General features: G+C 36.1%; 11 protein-coding genes across 11 annotated transcripts; 5 read left to right on the forward strand and 6 right to left on the reverse strand.

Annotated features, from left to right (window-relative positions):
• Positions 1-70: 70 nt before the first annotated feature.
• FDP41_005246 (uncharacterized protein) lies at positions 71-847 on the forward strand (the record flags this gene model as incomplete). The annotated part of the gene is made up of 2 exons (XM_044708750.1): positions 71-553; positions 605-847. 2 exons carry the CDS (start codon positions 71-73, stop codon positions 845-847), a joined length of 726 nt encoding a protein of 241 aa, XP_044560632.1.
• A 120-nt stretch (positions 848-967) lies between these two features.
• Positions 968-2740, reverse strand: FDP41_005247 (uncharacterized protein; the record flags this gene model as incomplete). The annotated part of the gene is made up of 1 exon (XM_044708751.1): positions 968-2740. One exon carries the CDS (start codon positions 2738-2740, stop codon positions 968-970), a length of 1773 nt encoding a protein of 590 aa, XP_044560633.1.
• Positions 2741-2874: 134 nt separating this feature from the next.
• FDP41_005248 (uncharacterized protein) lies at positions 2875-4029 on the forward strand (the record flags this gene model as incomplete). Its single annotated transcript, XM_044708752.1, has 1 exon — positions 2875-4029. One exon carries the CDS (start codon positions 2875-2877, stop codon positions 4027-4029), a length of 1155 nt encoding a protein of 384 aa, XP_044560634.1.
• A 372-nt stretch (positions 4030-4401) lies between these two features.
• Positions 4402-4668, reverse strand: FDP41_005249 (uncharacterized protein; the record flags this gene model as incomplete). Its single annotated transcript, XM_044708753.1, has 1 exon — positions 4402-4668. One exon carries the CDS (start codon positions 4666-4668, stop codon positions 4402-4404), a length of 267 nt encoding a protein of 88 aa, XP_044560635.1.
• Positions 4669-5376: 708 nt separating this feature from the next.
• FDP41_005250 (uncharacterized protein) lies at positions 5377-6273 on the reverse strand (the record flags this gene model as incomplete). Its single annotated transcript, XM_044708755.1, has 1 exon — positions 5377-6273. The coding sequence occupies one exon, from the start codon at positions 6271-6273 to the stop codon at positions 5377-5379; it is 897 nt and encodes a 298-aa protein (XP_044560636.1).
• A 100-nt stretch (positions 6274-6373) lies between these two features.
• FDP41_005251 (uncharacterized protein) lies at positions 6374-7221 on the forward strand (the record flags this gene model as incomplete). Its single annotated transcript, XM_044708756.1, has 2 exons — positions 6374-6710; positions 6956-7221. The coding sequence occupies 2 exons, from the start codon at positions 6374-6376 to the stop codon at positions 7219-7221; spliced, it is 603 nt and encodes a 200-aa protein (XP_044560637.1).
• A 1093-nt stretch (positions 7222-8314) lies between these two features.
• FDP41_005252 (uncharacterized protein) lies at positions 8315-8953 on the forward strand (the record flags this gene model as incomplete). Its single annotated transcript, XM_044708757.1, has 1 exon — positions 8315-8953. One exon carries the CDS (start codon positions 8315-8317, stop codon positions 8951-8953), a length of 639 nt encoding a protein of 212 aa, XP_044560638.1.
• Positions 8954-9369: 416 nt separating this feature from the next.
• Positions 9370-10479, reverse strand: FDP41_005253 (uncharacterized protein; the record flags this gene model as incomplete). The annotated part of the gene is made up of 2 exons (XM_044708758.1): positions 9370-9722; positions 9795-10479. 2 exons carry the CDS (start codon positions 10477-10479, stop codon positions 9370-9372), a joined length of 1038 nt encoding a protein of 345 aa, XP_044560639.1.
• A 481-nt stretch (positions 10480-10960) lies between these two features.
• FDP41_005254 (uncharacterized protein) lies at positions 10961-13256 on the forward strand (the record flags this gene model as incomplete). The annotated part of the gene is made up of 3 exons (XM_044708759.1): positions 10961-11131; positions 11200-12883; positions 12949-13256. The coding sequence occupies 3 exons, from the start codon at positions 10961-10963 to the stop codon at positions 13254-13256; spliced, it is 2163 nt and encodes a 720-aa protein (XP_044560640.1).
• A 41-nt stretch (positions 13257-13297) lies between these two features.
• FDP41_005255 (uncharacterized protein) lies at positions 13298-14230 on the reverse strand (the record flags this gene model as incomplete). The annotated part of the gene is made up of 3 exons (XM_044708760.1): positions 13298-13698; positions 13802-14071; positions 14203-14230. The coding sequence occupies 3 exons, from the start codon at positions 14228-14230 to the stop codon at positions 13298-13300; spliced, it is 699 nt and encodes a 232-aa protein (XP_044560641.1).
• Positions 14231-14406: 176 nt separating this feature from the next.
• On the reverse strand, positions 14407-15305 carry FDP41_005256 (uncharacterized protein; the record flags this gene model as incomplete). The annotated part of the gene is made up of 2 exons (XM_044708761.1): positions 14407-14795; positions 14894-15305. 2 exons carry the CDS (start codon positions 15303-15305, stop codon positions 14407-14409), a joined length of 801 nt encoding a protein of 266 aa, XP_044560642.1.
• Between the last annotated feature and the right edge of the window lie 364 nt (positions 15306-15669).

Raw genomic sequence — 15669 nt, forward strand, 5'->3', positions numbered from 1 at the left:
CCTCAAAATAAAAGTATGTTCGGAAGAGAGAAATTTCAAAGGTTCAAAAAGAATTCTCTCATTCCTTTCCATGGTAACACCCTTCGCCATGATTCATCAACATTCACATGAATTGGACCATTTTCAAGATCGTTTTCAACAGGGAAATTTGAACCACAATCTCACTTCAGCACCTTCAACAACGAATGCACTGATCTCCTCGATTGTTTCCGATCAAGTAATAGTAAGATTCAAAGATTATGTATGTTTCTTTTTCTTCTTTACCTCATTTGTCTTACTTGATGATGAAACTAAAAAGGACAACACTGTATTGACTTTTTCAGCCTGTTTAAATGATCAAGTTCAACAAGTTATACATAGATTTTGTCGTGCTGTCACTGCGACCCATGATTCTGACTTTAGAGTGTTCGCATATGGTGGAAAGCCTTTGATGAATTTTAATGATACTTTGCGTTCCATTGGAATGGATCACACTTGTTTTGTGTATGCATTCAATGATCCAGATCCTAATATTGAATCCACTTCCAAGTTGTGTGTTGTGGTTCAAAGCCATGTAAGTTTTTGATGCATGTAAAAACAATACAAAAAGAATGACGTGTTATAGTTTTGTCCTGATATTCACTTTTTGATGAATAAATCGACACCCATGAAGAAATTGATGAATGGTTATTGTGAAAGGTTTGGAATTCCACAAGAAGGTTTGGACCAATGTGGACAAGAAGAAATATTACAAAAACACTTGTTTCTAATTGGAGAACGTCGAATTTTGGGAGAAGAAACACCTGAAAGTTTGCAACTATGCGATGGAGAGAGCATTGAGTTTATTCCATTCGTTCACCAGAATTAGAGTGAATTATGTGTGTATTGACTAGTTTTTAATCTTTTAGATGATTTCAATGATTTTCTTGTTGTAGTCATGATGGTTGTTGTTGTAGTTCCAATAATATTTATTGTTGATGATCAACTCTTAAAAGAAGTTATATTTCACGACAGTAGCTACATTTTGTGACTTTTTGACATGATGTTCCACACGATATTGAATTTCAATATGTCCACACTCCACATTTTGTAATTTCACAACATCCTTAATGGTTGGTGATCGTTTCATTATTAATTGTCCATTGCCATTCAACTTTCCCGTATCCTGTCCACATTGTAAAATTAAATCATTCAATGGAATTTCAACCTTTCCTAAAAACTCGTGTTCAAAAATCTCATCATGATCATACAATCGAATACTCACAACCATGGGACGACCAGTTGTCATGTCTCTTGAATTTGATTGTTCAACATTTGGAGAGAATGGATCAATTGGACTTTGGAACATTAATTGAAATTGTTCATTCCAAACAGGATTGGATGAATTCTGAACGACACTTGAAGTCTTTTTGTGAGATCCAACCTCCACTACTGCATACACATTGGAATGATCTTTAAATCCATTTCCACTATTTTTAATGTTCGAACCTCGAAAGAGAATGAAATTAAAGACATAATTGTATTGAGGTACGAGAGTTTCTTGCATCACTCTCATGAAAGAATTTCCATCATGATGATGAATGGATAAAGGTCTTGTTGAAGAAGAACCATGAGGAAGAGTGGTGGAAGGGTTACATGAGGAGGATATGGAGGAAGATTGAGAAAGTGCACTATGAGTGGAGAATCCAGAACTCGATGATTGCTCACGTGAGAGTGTTTGTTGTTGTGGTTGTGGTTGTTCATGTGGTTGTGGTTGATGGTGGGTGTGTAAATGATGGTTGCCACTCAAAATACTTTCCATACTGGATCGAGGAGTCGTCGTCGTTGTGTGAGTACAACTACTACTACTACAAGAAGAAGAAGAAGAAGAAGAATAATTGCCATCTTGATAGAAACCATGATCCTTAAAGGAAGTGGATTGTCTTTTCTGTTGTAGTTGTTGAAGTGAAACATGAGTTGGAGAGATGAAAGGATCATGGATCAATTGTTGTTGTTGTTGGAGAGAATTGTAACATGTTGGAGACAACAAGTTTGGAGACAAGACGTCACTCTTTTTTGGTGGTGTATTGGTATAGAGTGGAGATCGATAGATACCTTTCATTCGATCCAAATCTTGTTTGGTCATTTCTGAAATTTTCACATTGTAAATGGAAGAATGATTTCCAGTAGTGGTGGTGGTGGTGTTGTTGTTGGGAGAGGTGATGGTTGGTAAAGAATAACTAGCGGTTGCTTCTCCTCGAGGAGATTCATTAGCTGAACTGGTAAAAGACAACAAATGACCTAATAAGGATTTTTTCTTTCCTCTCGATTGTGGAGTGGAATTCGGTTGTGCACACGTGGAGTGGAATTCCTGTTTTGGAGTCATTCGAAGACAAGCTTGATCTCGATCAACACCAGAAGAAGAAGAACCCAACGATTGAATGGAATCTTTCATCTTTTTGATTTCATCTTGTTGTTTTTTCAAGTGTGGATATTTGGAGGTGGTTCGTTTCTTCTTCTTTTTAGTGGTCGAAGTGTTGGAATTTTGATTTTCCTTATTTTCATCATCGTCGTCATCATCATCATCATCGGAGGAAGAGTGATAGTAACCATCTTGTGTTCGTTTTTTGGAAGGTGTGTGATGACAAGATTTGTTGGATTTGGATGGAGAGCCAAAAAAGAGATTATAAAAGAAGGAACCAGTGGAAGAGTTTTCTTCTGTGGACAATCCTTCATCTGGAGGATTGGCTTTACGTTTCTTGAGAGCTCTGATGAATTCCATTCACAGCGTGATGATGTTTTTTTGATTTTAAAATTTTTGAATAGTGTAACGGCTAGAATTTTGACAAGTGGCATTTTGGGCGGAATGGAAGAAAACTGAAAGGACCGAAAATGATCATTCTTGGTCATCAAAAAATGAAAAGATGTCTCTCAGACAGTGAATGCTCAACAAGCCATGATGATGATGATGACTTGATGCCACATCATGATGAAACTAAAAAGAGAAAAATTACTTCCGAGTTTCCATCGACGCCTCAAGAAAAATCAATTTTACAATTCCATCCTACTCAACAACAAGTCAAAGTAATTTTAATTGATTTTGTAATTCAGAGAGTTCGTGGTGATGATGAGGCAAAACAAGAATGTTTTGAAAATAATTTCCTTTTTGGGCATTTAAAACACAAATTAATGAACCAAAAAAGGCTTGAGGCATTCTCTTTACAGTTCAAACTCACCTCATGTATGATTGATCATTTACACAGTCCTGTTGAGATCAAAATTTCCAATAATCACAATTGTATTTTAATCTCTGATTATGATTTGTCTTCTATTTGTGTTTTTGATTTGAAGACTTTGGAACTCGAGATGACTTGGCCACTTTTTTCAAATTATTTCTGTATTGAATATGATTATAACGAACGTGGAAATGATGCTCTTCTGATTCCACTTTCAAATGACCAATCAAGAGTTTACAAATTTGATTTGAGAAATTTATTAAGTCGTCACTGCTCAAAAACAACTTTTAATTCTCTTTGGAAATCAGAACCAATCGATAGCGCTCACGGAATTGCTGTGTTGATGAATTCATCACCATGCAGAACGGGAAATCAGGTTTTTGTTTGCAATCATGTATCAAACTGTATTCACATTCTTCGTTCAGATTCAGGAACATGCATTCAAAAAATTGAAATTTCTCATCCAACAGCAATTGCATTCTCTGCTGATTCAGATTTGATTGTTTCTGAAGCATTTATTGATCAAAAGATTACAATAATGAAAAGAAATGCAGAAAATAACTCATGGGTTGTTGTCAAACAACTTGGAGGTAAGAATGGACATTCATCATTTCGTTATCCTGTGGCTGTGATGTGTGACATGGTCAACAACAACTTTTTTGTAGTGGATGCTTTGAACAATAGAATTCAAGTTTTTTCACAAAATGGTGTGTTTATCAAGTCCTTCGATCAACTAAACAAACCAAGCTCTGCCTGTATTAATGAAAGGAATGGAGAATTGTATGTTTGTGAGATTGGCTGTAACAACAATCAGAAAGTACAGATTTTCAGGTAAAACCTCTTTGACTCATACAAACAAATGCAAGTCATAGAGAAAGAAACACATGGAGCATGATGAAACAGTTCAAGTTTTATTAATGTCTGAGCTTAGATTGTGAAATATTCTTGTTGTGATATATTTCACTCTTAGGGGTGTATTCAATGTTTTCTATTTTTACATGTCTCTCTGTAGAGAAATTGAAACAAGTCAGCTTTTGTGTGTGGATATTACACTATTGAGAGAGATTCTAAATAGGAAATAGGAAAATATAGGATCATACTCAGTGTGAAAAATTTCTAGAGTACAACGTAGTGTGTGTGTGTGAATTTACATTGTGGATGAATTTACAATCTCTCACAAATGTTGTTGCATTTCTTCCTTCCTTCCTTACATGGTTCTCAATTGATTGATCATTTGAGAAGAGGCAACATCCACGCTAGCCAATTGCATGGACTCGTGTGGATTTCTTGCAACAGTGGAAGCCACACATCCTCTCAAAGCTCTCAAATCATTATTCATTCGATTGAGCGCTGCTTGTCTATTTGGAGTTGTACCAACAGTATTGTGAGTGGAATTTCTTTGAGAGGAAGCCATTTGAGCTCTCAAATCATTCATGTCAGAACGAATTCTTGCTAATTCTTGAATGTGTTGCATCTTATTGGAGAGTTGTGTAAGAGAGTTGTAGTTGTTGTTGTTTGTTGAAAGAAATTGTACGAATTTTGGAGAGTGTTGTATGGAAGTGAGCTAGAATGTTGGTAGCGTTGAGACTTTTGTTTTTTTTGTTGTTGTTGGGGTGTAGTTGAGTTGTGTGGGAGTTTTGTAGTTTTTGCAATTTTGACTTGTGACAAGTGGCTTTTTTGGAGATAAACAACAACAAACAGAGCGGAGACAGTTATTGAGGGTGAGAGAACACGGGGGAGAGAGATCAAGAGCGTTTCGAATAGGTTTGTCTCTCAAATTTAAGGAGAGAGTTGAAGTGTGAAAACGTTGAATATTCACACCAACTCCCACGTGAAAATGGTTTGCATCTGTGCCTGTCTGTTTGTTGAAAAGATTTGTTGTGAAAAAACACTTTCTAGTATTTCAGTAATGCATCTCCTTCTTTGTATGAGGTTAACCTGAATAATGCTTCATCAACCGAATAACAATGTTCAGACCGTTCATATATTCACTTTTTGCTTGTGCAAATTCTTTCATATTTGAACAGAGATCAACCTTCAAAGCTTGATCTGTAGACAACCAATGAAAAAGAAACTTCATTCCTTCAAGAAATGGCTTTAGGAGACTTTAAAGAGTTGGTATTGGCTTTTCGTGGCGCAATAGACTACAAGAATGAGCTTTAAATTGTGAGATAGTTGAGCACTAATTTTCTTCAGGAAAGTCAGCTTCCCAATCATCACCTTCATCTTGTAACGACGTCTTTGTTTTCGCAAATATTTGAGAGCAGCTGGAAGATGATTTTTCTGGTTCCATAAAATCGCCTTCTTCGTCATCAAGTTCATCTTCGTCTTTCAGCTCCATTCCTTCCAGGGCGTCATAAATATCATCTTCTTCGTCACTCTCTTTATTTCGTAATTCTTGAACTTCGCCTTCGATGGTTGTTTTATTGTCCAACATTAACTCTCCGGATGTCAAATCATAAAATCTTTTCGTAGCAACGAAGGTATCACCTTGTTCCCCACTCTCATTCACAGCATATTCAATCGTCCATTCTGCTTGCTCCATTTCCTTTAATTGTAAATCCTCAAATTCCTGTTCTTCTCCTTCGTAGTGTTCAATGAGAACATCCTCTAAATAACCTCCTTCAGAATTGTCCAATAAAGGCTTTCCTCCAACCATTTCAACTTTATCTTGATCTTCTTCCTCTTCTCCAAGAAATCCAATACATTTACAGTTCACTTGGCCCATGGAAGTAGAATCCATCGACGTCACGATTCGTTTTTCTGTCTTTTTCGTTGATGATGGATTTAACGAGTGTCCGAAGAATCTACTCTTTCCGAATGTTCTTCCATTCTTTAATTGCTGTAATCTAGTTTCTAAAGTATTTAAATACGCTCCTGATTCTGAATCGGGAATTGTCCATTGTACAGACTCCATTCGAATAGCAATATTCATTGTATCATGATTCTCAGAAGTGTTGATGGAATGATTCAATCGATACTTTTCCTTGGCTTGTTCCGAGAAGAAAGGATCATCCTGATCGGAATCAAAAAATTGTGAGGTCTCTCCTCCTAATTCGTTTGGTTTTGGTTGTAACATTTTTTTAGAGTTGAATTGGAGGATAGATAATAATAATTGATCTTAAAAAAGTAATTTATAATAGTATCATAATATAGTATTACAACTTCATTTACAAAAAATGTCCACAAATCACGACTCGTCCGATCACGCTTCTTCTTCAAGCCACCACACAAAAACTTATCGCAATCCATCACTCACGGTAGATGCCATTGTTCCCGTACGTGTGCATCAATCACATAATATCGATGATGAAGGCTCATTTCATATTTGCCTTATTACAAGAGGAAGAGATCCCTTCAAATCGTGTTTGGCTTTTCCTGGTGGTTTTGTTGATTATGGAGAAGATCCCGAGATTGCAGTGCTCAGAGAATTGGAAGAGGAAACACACTTGAAAGTTTCCGAAACCAAGACACTTGAGGAATGTAGAAAGAATCTTCAACTGATTACTGTTGCAGGTAAGACGAAGAAGAAGAGCGTTTTGTTTGAAACTTCATCTTTATTTCATGATTGTAATTGGAATATTCATGTGATCATTTTCAAATCGGTGGTGAATTTGTGAAAATATATGATGAATTCAATACGATTAATATTTTTGAATTTTAAAATTGAATTGTAAATATGAACGATATGAAAATTTTCAATATCGACAAATGTTTACAATTTTGAAATTTAAATTGAATTTTAAATACAACACAAAAAGGTAATCCACAAAGAGATCCTCGACGTCACACTGTCTCAGTTGTTTATGCTGTTAAATTGGAAGGTCCATATGCATTACGTAATTTGAAAGCTGATGATGACGCAGAGTCGGTCAGCTTTTATCCTTTGAGTTCTCTTGTCAAAGGAATTGAATACGAATTAGCTTTTGATCATCAAATGATTTTGGAAAAGTTTGCAAAATGGTTCAATGATTTTGGAAAAGATCAAGAGTTTTATTATGAAATGGAGGTGGATGAACATTTGTAATGGATGGTGACAACTAATATTTGTGGTGTAAACACCACTCATTGTAGAGAATGATTGCACAGTAGTAGCGTTTGTGTATTCATTAATCATAGGATCTCCAATTTTCATATTATTATTTTGAAATTAACATTTACTGGTGAGACACCAGTGTTTGTCTGAGAATTAAAGTGTCAGTCGAACTATTTATTCTTGTTGTTTCAGTAACATCAAAAGGCACACCATCACGAAAGCCATCCAAAGCTCAAATGATCCTCTCTCTTGAGATCACATGCCTATTTGATGAATATTTTGGCCTTGTTTGGGAATTGCTTGGTTTTACAACAGTGGAAGATGGAGAGGATAATGGAAACGATGGTTGTGAAAATTTCACAGTACCAATTTCATCAAATGGAATCATGGTAAAGTTGTATAGTTCCTTATTTGCCTCAGTGATATTTCCATCATTGAGATTAAAATTCAAAGATGCGTGTTGACGAATATTCATGTCAGAAGGAGAGTATGAAAATAAATTGTAATGAATGAAAATTCCAAATGGTTCAAATTGATTTCTTCACTTCCCATCCAAATACAAGCAGTGGTTAGACTTCGTCTAATAGTTCATGATCATTTTAATTAAAATAACCACATGGTCTACATTGAAGATTTCATTTCGATTGTTTCTGCATGTTTGTGCATTTTGAGCTTAGTGACTTCCCTTCTCGCTGACGGAGAGCACCAGCAACAACTTTTCGAAAATATTTTTATTCCAGTAATTTGCGGAATCGATGCAACTAAATTTTCCACAACCTTTGCACAAATGAGAATGTAAGTTTTCTCAAACACACAATTAACCTATTGAAAACCAAAACCAAAACAAATCAATATTATAGAAACCAGCTACATGAAAATCTAATTTCTATCACTTGCTGACTTTCCGACGCGCCATTTTTCTTACAATAATAAAATAGCACTCTTTCGAGAATACATTGTTTGGCTCGATAAGGATCCGAATGAAATTCCGAAAGGTTTGAAAGCTAAAGCTTGTGCTATTCGTTCTCCTACACCCTATGGAACAATAAGATGAGAAAGAAATTTAAATACAAACAAAATATTTATGCGAATCGTAATAGGAAATCCAACCCAAGTGCTACCATGGGAAGAGCATGAAGAGTTGATTAAAGCCATGTTTGAAACATGCGGAATTACTGATATTCATTGCGAGGACTTGGAAATTCCAACACAAAATTCAATTCATAGACTGAAAATGCATGTGAGAGAAACATTAATCGAGGCAAGAAGAACAGGAATTAGTCATATCGTCTCATCAGGAACTAAAGATGAAATTAATGAAGAGAAATTAATGGACGAACAATATGATTCCTCATCCATATATTCCTTTTTAGGAGACTCTGTTTCCAATGTGTTAAAGGAAACAAAGGAATCTAAAGGGCAATATTTAACTTTACAAAGAGCCACAGGTGTGTTAAGTATTAATGACATTCAATTGGATAAAAGTAAACCAAAATCTTGGAAAGATGATAATGTTGGTATGGGGCTGCGGGACAAACAACTTGATGGTGTACATGTTTTTGGAAACCATTTTGAATGTTTTGTCGACGCATTGATTGGTTTTGAGGGTAATAGGGAAGCTAAAATTAGTTACGCTTGCAATATATTAAGATTTGCCATCTCTGATGATGCTAAAGAAGTTATTGTGAGATGGATTTTTAACAATTTAATCGAATATAAATAAATGTTTATTCCAACAATATTTGATTGAAACCGTACGACTTGATTAAATGCCTTACATAGGAGGAAAGTTCATCATGATAATGGTGTCATGCACTTCCCATGATTTTCATTAGATCCATCACCTGCAGCCAAAAAGGACGGATGTCTTGCAGAACTTTGTAGAAACCAAGACAAATACTTGAACATGGTTGAAATTGACATTTTTAAATGTGATTGAGATCCAGAGCAATAGTGGAAATGATTCAGATGGAACTCCAGTTCTGAAAATTATGGAAAGTGTTATCAAAAGACAAATACCTAACCTTGAAGAACTCCTTCGAAATAAAACGCTTTCAAAACAGTTCGCTCGCTCCCAAAAAATCAACAACGACTTTACGTGCTGTGACTATTTGAATTCCTTATTGTGATCTATCCTCCTTACTCATTAACCCAAAATAATGTACTTTTTGCATGAACAACATCTGGGCCCTGTTCATCATATTCTTCCTTTGAGACGAGTAGATTGTTCATGGTTGAAAGTGATCCAATGATTGACGCTCCTGTCCATGCTGAGTTTTTTCGTTCCAAGTTCTCATTGCTCTTAACCTTAATGCGACTCCAAACTTCGAGATGATTTCGGTATTCAAGCTCTTTAACAATTTTCTGATCAATTCCTTTGAACATGGTGGAACCTCCACTCAGTACAATATTCTCAAAGAGTGTTAAACGAAAGTCAATATCACATCGTTGAATACAATGTTGAATCAAATCATCAATGCCTTGAATGTCCTCTTACAGTTTCGTATGAAATAATTTCTCAGAGCATTCAAATGGTAAATCAACGGCCAATTGAATAGTCTTACCATCTGGCAACTCATAGGTTGTTGTTTTTTCACTTCTCACCTCATCATACTTTGGCTTTACACAACCACAACTTTCCTTAATCGTCCTTACTGTTTCATCATCATTCAAGTATTCCATGTCCGAGTATTTTTCCTTTAACTTGTTCTTCAAGTGTTCTGTCAATTCTCTTCCTCCCAACACATGACTGACCGACACCGAGTGAGGAAAAGCAAAACCTTCATACACCGAAACGACACTGGTTTGAGTATGACCCACATCCAAGACACATCCAGTGGTGATTCCATGAGCAAACATGCTCAATAAATGTCCACAACACGAGAACATGGATGCCATTGAGAGTTCTTCAAACACCAATTGAGCGAGTTGTTCTCTTTGGGATTTGGTTGGTTGAGGAGGCTCGGAGCAGATCAATCCCAACTTTTGAGTTTCCTTCTTCATCATGCAAACATCTTGTAAAGCGTGATTGAAATCCTTATCCTCATCCTTATCATCATCATCACCATTCAAAAGGTGTTTAAAAAAGAACGAGAAATCTTCCCAATTGGTGATATGGCCACCATGTTCAATGGGAGATCTCATTATTGAATCCAATGCACTCCATTCCTTCTTCTTTTGTTTGGATGGAATTTCGGACAAGTCTTTGAAGATGAAATCAGAATGATCGTTGTGGTGGTTGCTTGTCATCATGACAGAGGGAATCGAGCAACGAGGAGACTCCTCTCCGCAAACACCTACGCGTGTTGAGAAGGAACCAAAATCAAAAGCCAATAAATTCATAAAGTGGTAGTGGTGGTATTCTTTTGTAAGTTTGGTATTGGTTACACGATATAATTCGCTCCGATGCTAATGGTGAACTTTGTACTAGTTATTCAAGATGTCAACTTTCTAATCCGTTTTGTGTTATTGCTCTACAGTACTGGTCATCATCATCGACCATCCTTATTGTGTCCATGTGTTGAAAACATTGAGGTAAAAATCTTTTCATAAAAGATTTAAATTACCAAATCAATTCTTTAATTAATTAAATCGAAATTAAAAAATTAAAATGTTTTCCAACAGAGATTTTTCTTTGTTCGCTGGCGATCGCAGGCCCATTTCAAGCCTGTGGCTCCCGAATAAATGCAAAGGCTCTTTGATGATGGCGATGACTGTGGTGTGCATGATGATGCTCTTCTCTACCCTATTGCTATCTACCAATGTTAAGGCTCTTCCGATTCAAGAGGATCATCATGCGATTCCAGCAATAAATGTTCGGGACCTTCAGGGATTGCAACGAGTTTCGGGATCGCAAGTCTCTCCTGATGGACAGTTTGCAGTCTATTCTGTAAAGCAATGGGTAGGTACTTTTGTCGTCCATGATGTTGTGTAGAATACCACTCTTCATCATCAAATGATGAATAATAGGACTCTAAAACTGGAAAGTCAACTTCAAACATTGATATTGTACATATTACGTCTGGAGAGGTGAGAAGATTGACCAACAAATTTGGTGTCTCAGATTACTCTCCAAAATTTACTCCTGATAGTCAGTTTGTGATGTTTTTAAGCTCAGGAAGAGGAAGCACCAATGGACTCCAAATTTACTCAGTTCCAGTGAAAGGAAGCGAGTCACAAATTTCACTCGTCTCGAATTATGATGTACCTGTTGAGTCTTTCAAAGTGAGCAAGTCTTTGAAAGGTAATTTATTTTACATTGCATTCAGCGCTCAGGTATATTTGAGTTGTAATGACAGACCCACTCTCTTGTCTTGTTCAAAGAAAATGAATGACGACTGGGAGAGTAAGGGCTCTAATACAGGATATGTCTATGACAAATTGTTTGTAAGACATTGGGATACGTATATCATTGAAGGAAAAGTGTCTCATGTGTTTTTACAAAAAATTGTAATTGGATCTGACTCTTTGAAACTTGTAGCAGAACCATTTGATACCATGTTTGGAATGAATGCCAACTGTCCAATTGGTCCATTTGGAGGTGATGAACAGTATGACATCTCTACAACTGGAGCTTACATTGCTTTAAATATTGAAATCAATGATCATGCTGTCTCATGGTCCACTGGTTGGAAAATATTTGTGACAACTGTCAACAACTGGTACTCTGATGTGAACTCACCAATTACTGCCAACGCCCTCAAGTCAATTACATCATTTACATCAGCTAGAACTCAAAATCCATTGTTTTCTCCATTCCAAGATGAACTTCTTTCATATCTGGCAATGAATACTCCAGGATATGAGAGTGACAATCTTCACCTTAATTTGTATAACATATTGACAGATAGAACCAATGACACTGTTTTCAATTTTGATAGATCTATTAGTGAACATATTTGGCTTGATTCTAAACGAGTAGTGATTTCGTGTTCAAATGATGCAATTCATTCCTTATATTTGGTAGATCTCTCTTCTGGTATTCGTAGGACACTTACTGCTGAAGGTCACAGCGCAGCACTGCAAGTTGTAATTCCTGGAGAATCCATTGTTTATTCTTTGGATAGTTTTGTTGCTCCAGTAGACTTGTATTACATGAAAATCACAAATGTGGATCTTCCACTAAGCAGAAAACTCACCAACTATAACCACGAATTTTTGGCCAAGTATCCTCTTGTGGTTCCTCGAAAAGACTACTTTATTGGAGCTAAAGGGGAAAAAGTGCAAGCATGGATTTTCACACCTTTAAATTTTGACCCTCGCAAGAAATATCCAACAGTCAATATTATTCACGGCGGACCAGAATCGGCTATTGAGGATGCATGGTCTTACAGATGGAATCCTCAACTTTTTGTTTCTCAAGGTTATGCTGCGATCATTATTAATTTCCACGGCTCTGAAGGATTCGGTCTTGACTTTAAGAAGTCTATTCTTGGTAATTGGGGAAGCTATCCTTACGAAGATATAACAAACGGAACTGACATTCTGGCTTCCAGATATAGCTTTATTGATGCGAGTAGAATTTGTGCATTAGGAGCGTCATACGGTGGATTCTCAATCAATTGGCTACTTGGACACAACGAAAACGGAAGATATAAATGTTTTGTAACCCATGATGGGTTATCAGAACTGGTGTCTGCATATTATAGTACTGGTAAGTATTGAGCGATAATGTGATGTTTTATTGTGCATTCAAACATTTTTCGAAAATAATAATAGACGAGCTCTGGTTTCCTGAGATGGAATTTCAAGGGGCCGAGTTTTCTCATCCAGAAAATTATCAAAAATTCAATCCAATTAATTATGTGACAAAGTGGAAAACTCCAACACTGGTAATTCATGGTGGTAAAGATTTTAGATTACCAATTGCTCAAGGATTAACTGTTTTCACAGCTCTTCAACGCCAAGGTGTACCTTCAAAAATGATTGTTTTTCCAGAAGAAAATCACTGGGTTTTGAAGCCACAAAACAGTATTTTGTGGTATGATACAGTATTAGATTGGATTGGGCGATGGATTGGAAATTGATAACCATTAGAAACATTTAGTAAATTTTGACACAAGGATATTTATTCCTTGATTTTCATAATTGGATGGCTTTCAATGTTGTGCATATCATTCAAAATTGTGGCTACTGAGAGACGAAGCTTGTGGAATTGTTCTAATGTTACCTCCATAGTTACAATTCGAGAATTGGATAACTCAAATTGAAGAAGCAATAATGGTTTAAACACCTTACTCATGACAGAGTTGCTGATTGTGACATCGACTCTCCATCTAACATTTACAATATGATTGAACCAACTGGTCTTTTCTGTTGTAAGAGCAATGAATTTTTGCTTTTTCGTTTCATAAGCCTCCACAAATAGATTAATCAAATCTTCATCTAGTTCCATTTCTTTGAGTTGATCTCTCAAATATGGGATTTTAATTCTTTGTCTAATCATGGCTCGAAGAATTATATAAAATCCTATTATTTTGCAATGTCAAATAAATTCATAGCAACATAGAATAAGGGAAATTTCCAATAGTCGTTTCAATGTCAGTAAACGTTCATATTCATAAAATCCTACCTGTAAATATCACTGAAAATAATCCAGTTTTAATTGCACTATCAATTACTTCTTGAACATATTTAGATTTCTTTTTCACTTTTTCAAATGATGATCTCAATTCTCGCTCAAGTTGTCCATTCAGTGGGACAGCTAATTCGTCTTGTTTTTCTCGCAATAATTCTCCCGTCAAAAACTTGACTACATATGATAATACTCTCGTTAGTGATCTCTTGGAAATGTGAGGAAGAAGAGGCAATACTCGGAGCACCTCTTGAGGTATCTTGTCGCCTATTCCGTTAATTTTGTTTCATAAAAATTCAAGCAACAATTTATCCGATCATGGAAACATCATTTAACAAATTCATCATGATCATCATCACTGATTTAATTTTCATCGGACTGTAGAACACAACACCTACCTAAAAACACCACATCGTCCAAAGTCATTTTTTTGTTAATGGTGATGAAAAAGATTTTTTATTATTTGCCTTTGTGATTAGTGTTTGAAGGGGATGTATTGGTGTTTCTTTCATAGATTTGCCACCTGGCTGTATCTTCACCTTCTTCTCTCAATTTCCAAACAGTACCTCCTTGTTTGATGACTTGTTCAATTTTTGAGGTCTTTAAGTTCCCACGTCATGCAACATTAAATATTTTGGTTTGCAATACCTGTCAATAATTTGATATTCTGCCCAACCAGTACATTCGTTTCCATCGATAAGAACAGCATCAAAACGATAAGCCAAACATAAGGGATAAAGCCATGGAATAGATTTCTTTGAAAGTTCAATATCTCGTTGATAATAGAGTCGATAGTGAAGATCTTTGTTTGGAGTTTCTTCTGGTTTCAAATACATTTCGGTGGGAACAGTGCCACCCAATATAAATCGAATTGGTAAATGAGTAAATGTTTTACGAGCGTATTGCCAAGCAGGTTCATAAAGTTCAATCGTGTACAATAATTTGTCTCGACCAGATTCTTGTAATCCTCTAGCAATGCATTGTGTAGAGCCTTTTGAATCAATGATCAGTCCAACAATTTGTTCACATTCCATCAAGGAAAGACGGTCGTTGTTGAAGGAAAATTACAACAATGAGTTGTTTACTCACCTCCTCCAAACCATGTACCAATCTCTAGTACTAGTCGAACATCGTTTTGTTTTGAGAGCTTGTACAGAGCCTTCCCAAATGTCGTGTCCATTGTGACTTGCCCATCCGAGGAAACTGGAGGTTTCTCAGTGATTGAATAACATTTACATTCTGGAACAGGAGGACACTGAATATTGATCTTATTATTTGCCATAGGAGCACGATCAACCTCTGTTTGCAAAGAAGGACATGCTGGACAATCGCATGAAGCAAGGCTAGCACCAATGGAAGTTGGTGTCTTGGTCGATCTTCTCGTGTCCAATATTTGAAACAGAGCAAAGACTGTAATAGAAGAGAAGTAAGAGAAGAAACAAACGGGAGAGTTGCATTGGAATAGTTGAGCAGTTTCTTTAGGAGTTGAAACTGCATTCATGTTGTTCACGTCAATATGTATCAACGATCCGGATTTGGTGAGGAGCTGTTTATCAAGTTCTCTTCAAGGAATTGATAATTAAGCAAATCAAAAGCATATTCCGATGATAATAATAATGATTAATAATATGAATAATTAATCTCGGCCATTCGCAAACTCGATATGAATTTCTGCAGATCATTGAACATGATGAATTCATGAACACAAATGCAAACTTAAATCAAGAGCCAAATATTAGATGATGCTTGGTCTCATCCAATTTTATGTAACATCATCGATTTTGAAAGCCATTCCTCTTTTTTTCAAGTTTACAATTTTAACGTCTCTTTTCCTTTTTTTTTTCGAAAAAAATCAAACCTTTTCC

Source organism: Naegleria fowleri, assembly GCF_008403515.1.
Source record: "Naegleria fowleri strain ATCC 30894 chromosome Unknown tig43, whole genome shotgun sequence".
Taxonomy (NCBI): domain Eukaryota; phylum Heterolobosea; class Eutetramitea; order Acrasida; family Naegleriidae; genus Naegleria; species Naegleria fowleri.